The sequence below is a fragment of the Cynocephalus volans genome, chromosome 14 (genome assembly GCF_027409185.1).
Source record: "Cynocephalus volans isolate mCynVol1 chromosome 14, mCynVol1.pri, whole genome shotgun sequence".
Taxonomy (NCBI): Eukaryota; Metazoa; Chordata; class Mammalia; order Dermoptera; family Cynocephalidae; genus Cynocephalus; species Cynocephalus volans.
The window spans coordinates 96,679,691-96,693,455 of record NC_084473.1 but is presented as its reverse complement, the minus strand read 5'-3'; the positions used below and the strand labels follow the sequence as shown (position 1 = coordinate 96,693,455).

At 34.8% G+C, this 13,765-nt stretch overlaps 1 protein-coding gene across 2 annotated transcripts in view; it reads right to left on the bottom strand.

Moving 5' to 3' along the window:
* TMEM131 (transmembrane protein 131) overlaps positions 1-13,765 on the bottom strand; it is a 211,733-nt gene that overhangs the window by 60,907 nt on the left and 137,061 nt on the right. For both annotated transcript variants that reach the window (XM_063077862.1, XM_063077861.1), the window contains exons 9-15: positions 12,189-12,339; positions 12,029-12,085; positions 11,043-11,104; positions 5,754-5,862; positions 2,147-2,255; positions 1,189-1,342; positions 919-1,089 (exon numbers count right to left, since the gene is read on the bottom strand). In XM_063077862.1, the coding sequence (XP_062933932.1) occupies positions 919-1,089; positions 1,189-1,342; positions 2,147-2,255; positions 5,754-5,862; positions 11,043-11,104; positions 12,029-12,085; positions 12,189-12,339 (813 nt within the window). The remainder of the gene's footprint in view (positions 1-918; positions 1,090-1,188; positions 1,343-2,146; positions 2,256-5,753; positions 5,863-11,042; positions 11,105-12,028; positions 12,086-12,188; positions 12,340-13,765) is intronic.

Below are 13,765 nucleotides of genomic sequence, written 5' to 3'. Positions count from 1 at the left end.
GGAACTTTGTACAATCAAAATCTTTTGAGTAATCAGAAATGAAAACAGCCATGGTCTGTACTAAGCAACTACTTCTCCTCTGGAGGCACATACAAGAAGCAGGAAGCTAAAGTACTAGGAGAGGTTAAGAGGAGCACCAGGGGATGAGGCAAAAAGTCTATGGTTTCAGTAAGCATCATGAGTGACTGCAAATAAATAACTGTTTAAACAAAATAACCGAAGGAGTGGGATAATACTGAAGATCCCTCCCCTTGAGAATTCTAATTGATTCTGCCTTTCTAGAGGACTATATTTTACGTTCTACCTTTCTTTTTATCATCCTTAATAGTGTCGCCTCTTATCTAAGCTTCTTCCATTGATCACAGGACAGCTTTGTTTGGATTTTTTTCTGGTTTATTCTCTGTACTAGGAAGACCTTTATTCTTTCCTTCTGTATTGTATTTAGCTTATTCTTCAAACAGTGTGTCTTTACCCCCTTCTTTTCTTCTTTATTAGCTGGTTCTCTTCTTTATCCTGTTATTTCCCGGTTTTGGTCATTTCTTTCCTACATAGTTCCCCTCTCTTCACTTTCCTTGTACTATTTTTTTCTGCCTATTATTTTTCTTCCATGGAGCTCTTTTTTTTAGAATTCCCACCATTACAACAGTTTAAAAGCAAAACCAAGAGAAAGCAGAATGTGGAAAAAAAGCCAGGGGCAGCCCGTAACTAGAGGAGTCAACCGTGTCACCAAGGGAGATGGCTTCTGGCAAGGGTGAAAACCAGTCACCTTGAAAGTACTGAATAGGAAGGAATTAGATCAACTTGTGGAACACAGATAAAGGCAAAATGTAAGAGTGTATGACACAATTGCCTAATAATACCTAAAAATAAAAAAGATGGGTGGGGAGTTTAAATTTTAAAGGTAGGCAACATACTTACATCTAAAAAGCCTGTATATACCCGTACAGGTAAATGAAACTTGGAAGCATTGGTAATAAGTAAAATGTTGTTATCTATGTGCATGGATGACGTGGCTGGCACAAAAAACAGAGTAAAAATGTATCCTGATTCATTAGGAAGAATTAAGACTGGTTTGCTGAAGTTGTGAACCTAGGAAATAATGGGAGAGAAAACAAACAAACAAACTACGTCAGCATCATTTAGTCGGTAGTCCAAGAAAATTAAAAGTATGAGGGTTTCTGGACATACTTTAAACATTGTTTTGGCTTCTTCTGGTAGCAACACATCATGAATGAGGATTGCAAAACTGAAAGTGTTAGTAAGGAAAATTGGCCTTTCCACAGGATCAGCGGGACTGTCCCGGATGTGAAACAATGTTGCAGCATGATCAAATCCCAAATAACTATGTGAAAACAAAACAAAACAAAATAAATCATTTTTATTTCCATGTGTTAATTTAAAATCCAAGTTCTTCTGTTGTAATAACTCACATTTAGCATTAAGAACTGTATGAGAGAATTAGAACTAATATTTGTGACTAACCATATGACTTAAAACAATAATTTTAATATTTGTGATTAACCATATGATTTAAAAAATTTAGCTTGCAAAGTATTGAAATGAAATATAAAGAAGTATTCTCTAATGAATTATATGTAATCAAACACCTAGAATATTTATCATTGGATTGCAACCAGCTTTGTTAAAATGAATATCTACCAAGTTGGATATTAAACTATTACTGGTTAAAGTATAATTAGAAAATGAACTATGTATGGTACTGCCCATTAATAAAAAGTTATAATTCTAGAAGTGTTTATGAGTTTATAAAGGAATATAAATGATTTTGTTTCAAGTGACAAAATAATAACAAGCCACAATCACTTACAAGTTAGAAAAGCAATGACAGAAAGAAAATGGTTCAAATGATTTAAATATTATTTAAAAAATCATAGACTCATTTTTGAATCATTAAGTCTTCATTTAAGCCACTTCATATCATCACACTTACCTTTTTCTTCTAAGAAAGTAAAAAATAAATAAAATACAGGAGGTTTTCCCCTTTATACTTGAGGTTGCTCTTTTCAACAATAATTCCATAGAGTTTATGTGAACTTGGCTACTATTTTTGCCAAGGTCATTGAGTAGGAAAACAGAATTTACTAAGTAGCAAAAGTTATAAAGCTTATTTTAAAAAGAAACTCACCCATCTAAAACTTCTGCTTGATATGGTATTTCAAGTTTAGAATAACTCTTTTCCTTTGCTTTAACAGTTATTTTCCCAGAAAACTGAGATGGTTTTTTTGCCTTTGATGCTGAAAGGAAGCATAAAAAAATAATCTGTCATTTTTTACTACAAAAGAGTATGAGTGACTTTATGTAGACTGACAAAAATCTTAAAAATAAAGTTGAGCTTTTGAATTGGCAAATACGATGCTTTTACATTTTAAATCAAATAACACATTTTTCATGCAAAAAAAGGAAAATGTTTTATTTTTCCTGTAATGAGATAAACAGACAAGGAATTAGCAAGTGACCACAATTCAGGAAGAAAAACACTGTATCTAAGCTACTGCTCTATAGCCATAGGCGTTGGCTTTATTTACAGACAGGTTTCTCAACCTTGGCACTATTAACATTTTAGGCTAGATTATTCTTTATTATTTGTTGTGTGGGGCTGTCCAGTGCACTGTAGGATGTTTAGCAGCATCCTGGTCCTCTCTACTTGCAGAATGTCAGTAATATCCCTGCAGCTGTGACAACCAAAAATGTTTCCAGACATTGCCAAATGTCCCCTGGGAGGCAAAATATACCCCCCCGCCAACACACATACACTGGTTCACAGCTGTACTAAGAAAGAAATAACATTCCTTGTATTTTATAGTCTTGCTATAAAATACCTAGAAAGTAGCATGATGCAAGAAAGTTGAGCATTATGAGCTCTGACTTCTCACATTAGCCAGCTCATGGTATAAGAGGAGCCAATCTGCTCCTGCCATCTTATTATACTGTCCTCACAGATCAAGTAAATCCTTTAGATTTTGTAGCAGTTTTAAATAATTCTATCTGGAATTACAGAAATTGATTCAGTTGGATCCAATCTGGGTACACATTAGCTCCTTTCATAGCAAATAAAGAAGCTATCTTTATCCCCTTTAATGTACTTCAGGAACACTTAGAAGAATTTATATGTGAGTTTGGCAAATGTGTGTTACCCAACTTCAGCACAAAGAACAAAGAAATGGTATGACGTCTGGTAGCTGACTATGCACAAATGGTGACTTTAGATTTATTTTATTTTATTTTATTTTATTTTATTTATTTATTTATGTATGTATGTATGTATGTATGTATGTATGTATGTATGTATGTATGTATGTATGTATGTATGTATGTTTTATTTTGTCAATATACATTGTGGCTGATTATTGCTCCCCATCACCAAAACCTCCCTCCCTTCTCCTCCCCCGCCCCCAACAATGTCCTTTCTGTTTGCTTGTCGCATCAACTTCAAGTAATTGTGGTTGTTATATCTTCTCCCCCCCCCCCCGGTTTGTGTGTGTGTGTGTGTGTGTGTGTGTGTTTGAGTTTATATATTAATTTTTAGCTCCCACCAATAAGTGAGAACATGTGGTATTTCTCTTTCTGTGCCTGACTTGTTTCACTTAATATAATTCTCTCAAGGTCCATCCATGTTGTTGCAAATGGCAGTACGGAAAATGTGGTACATCTACACAATGGAATACTACTCAGCTATAAAAACGAATGTGATTTTTAAATTCCCACTAAGCCTCTTATTTCTTTCTGCTTGCTAGTTAACTATTTCTGGATGCTTTTAATTTTTCACTATTTGTTCTAATGTAAGGCTGGTTACAAGGGGCATAATTTAGGCATTTCATGGCATCACATAATGTTATATTTCAGCAAAGAAGTGATCAAAAATCTCAAAAAATTCAATTAAATATCATAAAGAATAGTGACTTTTGAAGAAAAAGATGCTTACTTGATTAGTGAACACTGCAGAATTAATATACATATATATTAAATACATATATATATATATAAGATGCATCCTGAAAATATTAAAAGTTAAATAAAACACACTTCCTGACTGATTTTCACAGCAACTTTGAGAGGCATTTTGTATTGGGACCGAGGGTGATAGTGGGTGAGGTGGAAGGTGAAGGGGTTTTCCCCAAGATATTAAAAGCCACTATTAAGAAATACAGCATTTGTTCTAAAAGATGGCTTCCCTTTGCCTTCGTATTTAATTTTACACAATTTCTTTAAAAAACACTTACTCTAGAGTTTATGATCTCAAAAGAACCAACACTAATGATAGCATTTATCTCAAGAATCGAAATGTCCACTGGGCTGTGGACAAAGGAGCTGGAGAAGAGGAGCGCTTCACGCCCGCAGTGCATGGGAGAACTATATGCACAGCTGTGGCCACTGCGCACTGCCTCGTCCCTTAGACTTATCACAAGGGTGGGTCCTAAATGTTCTCAAGCGTCAGGAGTGACCATTGGCTGCTCTCTTCTGTAAGAGAGGGGAATACACCTACTGATGCTGACACTGGTGGTCATCAATGCGGTCTCTCATCAGCATAGAAGACAATTTGGCTTAGATTTGGAAATAATTGTGGCAACAACACTTTCTATATTACTATTTCTTGACAACTGTATTATTAATATTATTTTTTTGGCAGCTGGCCGGCATGGGGAACTGAACTGGTGACCTTGGGGTTATAAGGCTGCGCTCTAACTCTTGACAATTGTATTATGAAAGTATGCTGCCTATTTAATTTTGATTCCCTGGGAGTTCTCACTGAGCTCATGGAATGAATCCTGAGGCTGGCACCCAGGCTATGTAGTTGCTCCAGATCCTCCCCAGAACTCTCCATGGGTGAAAAGCAGGCACAGATGCTCTCCCAAACACTGGGCAGAGGTGCCAGTGTCCTCCTACATTCATTGATCAAATATTCTCATCAATGAGAAGCTGAGCTGTAAAATGTTGACTCTGAGTAGAGGTGGCTTTATCATAAAGGCAACGTTTAAACTTTATAGCTCCTCATTTGCATGGGCCCCTATGAGAAAAGCCCTGTTCAGAGTTTCAGTTCTCATTTAATTTAATTACACATATAGTTAAGCAGCCATTAAGACCTTATTTAAAAAATTTTGTGACAGCAAATTCAATAAATGTTCTTTTAAAGTGGGCAAAATGGAACAAAAACATGCTATAAAAACATTAAAATCTGAGTTAACATTTCAAATGACAAAATATATATTATACATGTTTGAAATAATAGCTAATTTGACAATTCTATTATAAAAGCTATTATTTTAGCTTAAGTAGAACCGTCTGCATTGCTTATAAAAGCCAATATATGAAAATGTTACAAAGAATATTTTGCTCTCAAATTCAAACATGCTTCTGAAATTCAAATAAATGATCACTTAATTATAAAAATTAATGACTTCATAATTAATGTAAATCACTATATATATATACGTGCATGCACACACACATGTGAAAGGGTTAGACCAGATTACGGAAATGATTCTAATACTCATGTATTTACTGATGTTTTTCTATTGCAAATACTGATTTAGTTTTATAAAGTTATGATATTTTCTTTCATGAATCAATCAAATAAGAGTTTGTGATGGTTTAAAGAAAAAAATCAACTCAAGCAATAATATAAAATCTGACTGTGAAATAGTCTGGATTCCTATATTAAGATGCCAGCACAGATGCTTTCTAGGTTATCAAATTAACACCACTCTCTATAGAGAGAAAAGGTGAATACTTACCATCAAAACTAATGCTTGCAACCTTGGTGTATCTACTTTCTGAAGCTTTTAATGTAATTGGCTTAAAGTGTACCGTTACAGCATCATTTTGTGGTGTAGGTCGAACACTCTACAAAGAGAAAAAAATATACAGACATATGGCATTATTTTAGTCTAAAGTTTCAGTTGCCTTATACTGAAAAGTCACAAGAAGAGTAAAGCAGAATCAAAATCTGAAAAGTTTAACTTATGTGCTCCCTTTAAATGAAGTAGGCCGAACCGGTAAAACTTCAAATGAATTTCATTAGAATATCTTTATCAAATAAAATGATGACCAGAGGAAAAAACAGTACGATAGATTAATAAGTGTAAGAATGTAAAGACAAACTACTGCACAGGGTATAAGTATATAAAACATTTTAAAAAGTTATTTATTTTCCAAATGAATGCCTAATTCACTTATCAGAGAAGGCAACACGAGGAAGACTTATGATAGGGTTCCATAATACTAAACGTAACATTCCAATTATCTGAAGGTGAAGAATGAACATGAATCTGGGAGCTGGTGCCCCAGTGTCAGGTAGTTTTACAGATTGTACTTCTCCTGGCATTTTCTCTACATCTCTAGGCCATGGCTGTGCAAGTGAGGTGTGCTGCTGTTAACAGGGCAGGGCTGCACTGCTAGCCATGGGCTTGAGCAGTGAAGCAGACTGCAGGCCATGTTTAACCTGGAAGAGGTTGGAACACTTCAGACATATGAAACCACATCTCTCTACCCAAACAACTAAACCTAAAATAACTAAAAGCAGTAAAAGCTTGCATTTTTACAGCATGCTTAAAAAATAAATACATTTTAAGGTATAGTTATTTTTGATTTCCTCACTGATACAATGTTTTACTGATTAAGAGAACCTTGTAATATTTAGTGATGTTTTAATAATGCAGCATCAAGAGGCAGATATGAAAACCGAGTTTCCTGACTTGGTCCAGGGACCTTCACCTGACATCCGATTGCACAAACGTATTCATGAAATTGTGGTACTATACACAAATCTTAATCAAAAATCTTCTTTTGTAATTCACTTGGAATCTTAACCTTAGTCTGAAAACCCTCCTAGAGTATTTGCTGAATTTGCAGGGGCATTATAAACTTGTCAAAGTCTGTCATCTCCTGCAGAAAAGAACACTACTTTCCTGTGACACTTGTCAGGCATGCCTGTCAACAGTTGTGCAGTCAGATCCAGCAAGTCACCAGGTTCTTCTCCCTGGCTCCCTGCCCACTCTTTCCAGCTCATTTATAAAGGTGAAATCTGCCTAAACTGAACACCAAAGGCAGTCCCTTGAAGGCACAATAAGCACCTGAGAAGAGTATGAAGAAACAGAACTTTCCCTCCTTTTGTGTTGTGTATGTGACCACAGGGAATGAAGCTGAATACATAACCATGATTACAGATACTGTTAGAGCATCTCCTTTCCACTGTGGGCTAATCTTGAGCTATTAGCAAGTCTTTACAGGGCTTGGTTCTACCATTTCCTATGCTAGAAATCTTGAGGACCTTTAGCTCTTGGCTTCAGACTCTCTCTCAACATTTTAACTTTTATTTCCTCCACTCTTCTTCTTTAAGAGCTCCTCATTTGCTTTGGAATCTCTAACTGTGGCTAGGAGTTGACTAAAGCAAAACAAAGCAATTTGAGCTGTAAGATAACTACAAACTGGAGAAAGTATCATTTGCTTTCATTATACTGTACTACCATACTACTACTTTTTCCAAAGAAAAGGAAGGCAGTACAGAATCATATGTGACAATCCTGTAGTGATCACTTTATGCAACAAAAGGATAATAACCATTTAACTAGAAGTGTAAGCTGCCCATCTACTCTGGGGCTCATTTTCCCCACCTGTTTTAAAAAAAAAAAAATCCTAGGGTACTGGATTAAATATTTTCTGAGAGCCCATTTATTTACAAAATTTTATAATTCAATTAATTTTGCTTTTTTTTCTTTCCTTCAAATTAGCCCCTTTTATCTCGAGGTCAAGGCTTGTTAGAGAGATGATCTTATAAAGCTTTGCAGTCTGCAGAGGACTTTCACAGGTATGGCTCCTACCACCTTCAGTACTGATCTGAATATGATACAACAACAAAAGAAGCTTGACCATTTTCCCACAGGCTCACAGACTAGAGGTGGAGTTCAGCAGTGACAGCACAACGCCTTCTGAGTGTTATCAACCTGTACACACCATGCCAGAAATAGCTAAGCAATGGCAATCATTAAAATATAGTCACTTTAAGCAGTAAGAGCTTAGAATAGTTGATGGAAAAAAATGTTTTTCTTCACATGAAACACACCACTTTAAGATTTTCCTTACCAAAATACCAAAACAAAACACTTAAATAATTGGCTCCTTCTGGTGCTTTAAATAAAGAATAATACACAATCATTACCTTGTAACAAGCATATTTATACTAACAACCTGTTTTAGTATTAGTCACTAACTATTGCTTACTCAAAGATGATCGAGAAAAAATATGGCAAGATTCCAAGGAAACACAGCTTGTATATACTCTAAATATAGTTCCAGCCTTTTCTCATGACATTCAGACCCAACTAATGCTTAGTAACTCTCAGATCCTGAACATTCTGAAATTATTTACAAAGGCATTTGAGCAAACACGGAAAACCACCTTTCAGTTGTAACAACTATAATTTTAATAATCTGTGCACAAATTCACTAAAGTATGTATCAAGATGATATTGGTAAAATCAATACATAAATCTGTGATTCCTATTAATCAGTTAGCAAAGAAACCTCATGCAAAACATTCTACTTAAGACATCTCGGGCAAACTTATTCCTTCATTTATATAGCATTCATGTTTTATAAATGCTGAGGAAAACCGTTTTCTCAAAGACGCATTATAGACAATATCAGGAGGGCTTGAACCTGGGCATTCTGCCCATAATCTGGTGAGGAACTTATATATGGAGTCACTTGCCTTAGGAATCCTATATTTAGAAAGAAACTGAATTCCCTAAAAGGGAATTTTTAAAAATCTCCGGCTTCTAGCACTGCCTAGCCCATCCTAAAACTTATATATATTTGTGAAATAGAAGGGGTCTCCCTTCTAAAAATGTGTCAGTCTCTAAGCCTGGTATATTATGCAGAAAATGCTGAAACAAACAGGAAAAACCCTAAGAAGCTCTCTAAGAACTCAGTTTCTAGTAGAAGGGCTTGCCCCATTGCTGATAAGGCGAGAATTCTATGCTACCATCATCTCTCAAGTGGACCACTGCAACAGGCTTTTTGCTTTCTGCCCTTGTGCCTCTACAGTCCACTCTCCCCAAAGTAGCTATGGCAACATTTTACAAGACATAAATCAGATGATGTCACTCTCTCGCTTAAAATCCTATAATAATTTCCCACCGCACTTAGAATAAAATCACCTAAATACCTCCTCAGGAAGCCTGAAAGTGAGCTTGATGGGACAGGGGACTTTGGTGACCTAATTTACTCAGTACTTAGTATAGTTCTCAGTACTTAGTATAGCAGCTGGCATATAGTTGATGCTCATTAAATATTTATTAAATAGATGAATGAAAGAATAAAAGGAGGAGGAAATAACACAAAACTACTAAAACACTGGCAGAGTGTAGGCTTTGGATGTTACCAAAAATACATACACAGGTAAGTACAGATGTAGATACACAGACATAGAGATACATAGGTTTTCTAACAAATATTATTAACATTGACATTGAAATGAAATACAAAATTTATAAAATAAAAAATAAAATATTCATAAAGACTTGATTGCTAAGTGCTTTTATATATCTAATATACATTTATGTGACTTTTGAGCTTTTTACAGTTGGATAGTCACTTAATAAGAAAGCTCTGACTCAGTTTCCCTATTTGGAAAACTAGGACCTCTGCACCTTATAGGGTTGTTGTATTATATAAGGTAATCCACGTAACACAACAAGCGTGGTGCCTGAACCATAGTAAGAGCAAAAATGTTCACTTACAATGTATCCTAAAACTCCTTAATAAAAGAGAAAAGGAAGAACATAGGTCTATTTAATTCCATGTCATAAATGGACTGTATACTACATTTAAAAAAAATTCACATTCTTAGGATTAATTGCTGATTTTTCTATAAAATGTCTATTCAAAAAGATATTTGTTTCAGTCTACTTACTGTATGTAAAAAGTTAGGACAGTTTGCTTGGGCTAAGTAAAGATACTTTCCCATCCAATCCCTAAACCACACTAGGAGAAGAGACTAGTGGGAAGAATTGCTAGGTCAGATATCAGAACACTGCTTGGACCACAATCCTGCTGGTGAGGAAGGTCACTGTGCATTAACATGTGGTCACCCAGGATCACCATATCTTGCTTCCTTATTTGGGGTTTGTATACTCTCCATTTTTTGGTCTCTACTTCACCAGGTGATGGTAAAATCTGGGTTTGGCCATGGATGGACAAAGGTCTCTTAAGTCTCAAGCCTAATGTGATCTGTCTCATTTTATCATTTTCCTGAGTTGAGGTTTCAGCATCAGCACAAATTATAAAAATGTCTGCTTTCCTTTTCCATTATTCCCTATGTTGTACCTTGGGGACCTCATCAGGGAGAAGGTTGTGGGCCAAAGCAAAATTTGGATATTCCTCTCTCTCTCTCTCTTTCATTTTTTTTTTTTGCCTAAAACGATCTAATGTTACTCCAATTCCATTATAAAGCATAAAAGTCACTTGCTCTGTGTATATGTGTGAGGGGAGGAGAGGACCCTCGTTTATAACATGCTATCTAGACTAACTAAAATAGCTGCCAGTTAGGAAGAGTTCTATGACAAATGTTAACAACACTCTACTATTACCTGCCATATTTTTTTGCTTCGTTATTTCTCTTCGCAGCTCACCTGCATCTTTTTCTCCCCTTCTTTTTACTTACCCATACCTCAAGTCTAACAACCAAACCTAATGGAATCCTTACAACTTTTTTTCTTTCCACATGGCACACACATCCTAGGATTTATCAGAATTCTCAGGCCTCTTACATGATTCTCCCTGAATAAGAACCTCATGAACTTTGGTTCAAACTTGGCTTGGAGAAGATGGCCTGCTTTCCCTCTCATCCTTAAAATCTGGGTGGTTAGAGGCAGAACAGTTTTCCTACATGACACTAAGAACCATGTGTCACCATGCCACCACAAAACAGAATTCTTTTAGAGCAAGAGTTTAAGTATTTTTAATTTTGTCACGAGTTTAAAATCAAAAAATATATAAATTAGAAAAAAAAATTAAAAACTTACTGTTATTGGTACATCTTTTGTTCCTGAATTTAATAAATGAAGATTTAAAACTTTTGGTAGATCTGTTAAGATTGAGGAAAAGAAATATTTCTTTAAAAAGTTGTGGTTTATAGCAAGTTAGAGTCTTTACCTTATTAGATATCAGATTGAAGATTCTAGAATGTGAAATATAATAACAAAGAAAGAAATATAATAACATTACTACAAAGAAACATTAGGTAGGAACCACTTTACTCATAATGACACTGTGCATTCCAAACTGCCCCCTCTTAACCAAATAAAAAACAACACTGAAACGTAATTTTTTAGTGAACTCAGACATCACTAATCTTTAAGTTTTCCAGCAAAGCACAATGAAGCAAAGTAATACTGTACAATGTAAAATTATCATATTAAAAGCAAATTTAATTTTTTAAAATGTGGTCTTCAATCCTAAACAACCAAATTTTAATTACATATGGCCCACATAAATCCCAGATTACAAAGTATTCTTTTACTTTTTCCTTAATAAAAATCTTTACTTGGTTGTTTTCAATTTTAGAATCTGAATTCTTACCACCTGGGGTAAATTTTTAACATTATGTCATTATAATGCAATTGAATAATTCATATCTAAACAATAATCTAGAAGTAAATCTTAGGATTTCTTTTATTTTACTATTAATAGAAAAGAGTAAGCAGAAGTAAATAAACAAGCAGCTAGATTTAGAAACTGGGAAACTACTTTCTGCTTCAATCTTCCATTTAGAAGAGTTATGTTACTTCATGACCTTGTTTTCCTACTTGGTAAGCAATGTCACCGCTCAGTTATGGGGTATAAATTGTAAAGGCTCTGAGTCCTCAAAAGGAGATTTCTACAAATCATGCAACCCACTGAAAAGTAACTTTCAAAACTGAATTACAAAGTACAGAAAGCCATTCAGCACAGAATACAAGATTTTTTTTTTTTTGATAGACCTATAAAGATTTACTCTCTCTTTTTTTACCTTGTGTTCGTAGTGTACCAAAATCTAACATTTCTGTTGAGGAATAGATTCCAGGAGCTTGGAAAAAAGAAAAGTAAACAATTATCTTTCACTTTGCCAGAGTAAGATATAGTGAAAACAAAACAAACCAAACTTGCAATTTCTTCAGTTTTCCACTAACCTGTTGTAACTTCAACCTCAACAGGAAGAATAATAAACTCTGTGCTGTCTGAAGCATTAGTCTTTATTCTTATGAAGGCTGTGTGATTATCTGCTTCTCTAGATGAAAAACTGGCTCTCATCACTCCCTTGGTTTCATAAGGAGGAATTTCCTGACAAGTTAACAGACCATAATGTAGTATAGCTTTTGTAAGGTTGCAAAACCACCATATTTTACTGAATTAGATGACGCTGATTGAAAGATGCATTATTATTTTATACATCTACTAAGAAAAAAAACACATTGCCAATTAAACAAATATATTCCACTGATTGTAACACATGATCCAATTTTGGAGAATGTTAAAATATGGAAAAAATGTGCTTCTTACAATTGGTGAAATACGGTATGTAAAGTGAGCAAAGTAAAGTAAGTCAAATGGTCTAAAAACAAATTGTTGGTTGCAAAATCACCATTAAAAGACAGAACTAATCTGCCAAATCAGTTATTTTTTAATGTGTTAGCAGTGCTTGGGTATGTAACTCAGTCCTGAAATTCTCTAATCATTAGAAATGTCACCATCACATGGAAATATTTTTCCAGAAATCCACAGGAATCTCTGCAAATAATAACCAAGAGGGCTTAGACTCTGCTTTCATTTCATTTAAAACCTAACAAAACAAAACAAAGCTTCCCAAGCAAATCCACAGTTTACCAACTGTGTTCAGTAAGACTCTTGGCATATAAGACAGCAAAGACTCATGGAAAAAAAAATCATTTGAGGTGTAATTCTTTTCCTGGTTTTAGAACAATCTGGCTTCCTGGAGACCACCAGAATTTCTCTGCACACACCTTTCAGCATAGTTTAGGAAATCCCTGTATCCTAGCCTAGAACTCACTGGTCTTCACTTATCCCTACTCTCCTAACTTTTTAGTCTCAAAGTAGAAAATAGGTGATTGGAACCCTCCAGGGACACTAGAGATGGACCATCTACTTCTCAACTCTAGGGAACTGACTTGATCTCTGGGGTTTTCTCAGGTATACTGAAATGGGCTGAGGGTGAAGACAAGGCCCATTAATTTTTTTCTTACTCTAAGTTTGCAGAAATGAGAATTACTGTATCTTCTTTTGTAGCTACTGGTAGTATTAAAACATTATGCTACTCTGCCACCATTCATTATAGTTCTGAATTCGCTCATGTTTGTTTATTAGATGATAATTATATTTTACAGCAAATTCTTAGTTCTTCTATCTAGAATTATAATACAAACTTAATAGCTTATAATAATCTTTGGAAGCATTTTTATTTATTTCTCTCAAAGGCTTTTCAAACAACAGATAATTTCAAAGTGAAACATTTTTGTGAAAGGATATAAATGGACTGTCCATTACATTTTCTGCTTTCTAATGTTTTTCTATATTTTGGGAATTAACCAAATCACTGACTGACAAATTTGTTTTAGAAACAAACATTTAGAACGTCTAAATATTTAGAATGTTAAGTCAACACCCTAGAATGTCACTCCTACATCTCCTCCCTGGTTAAGACTGGTCAGAAGACAGAATCAAGAGGCTGTGTGTGTGTAACAGAGCAGTT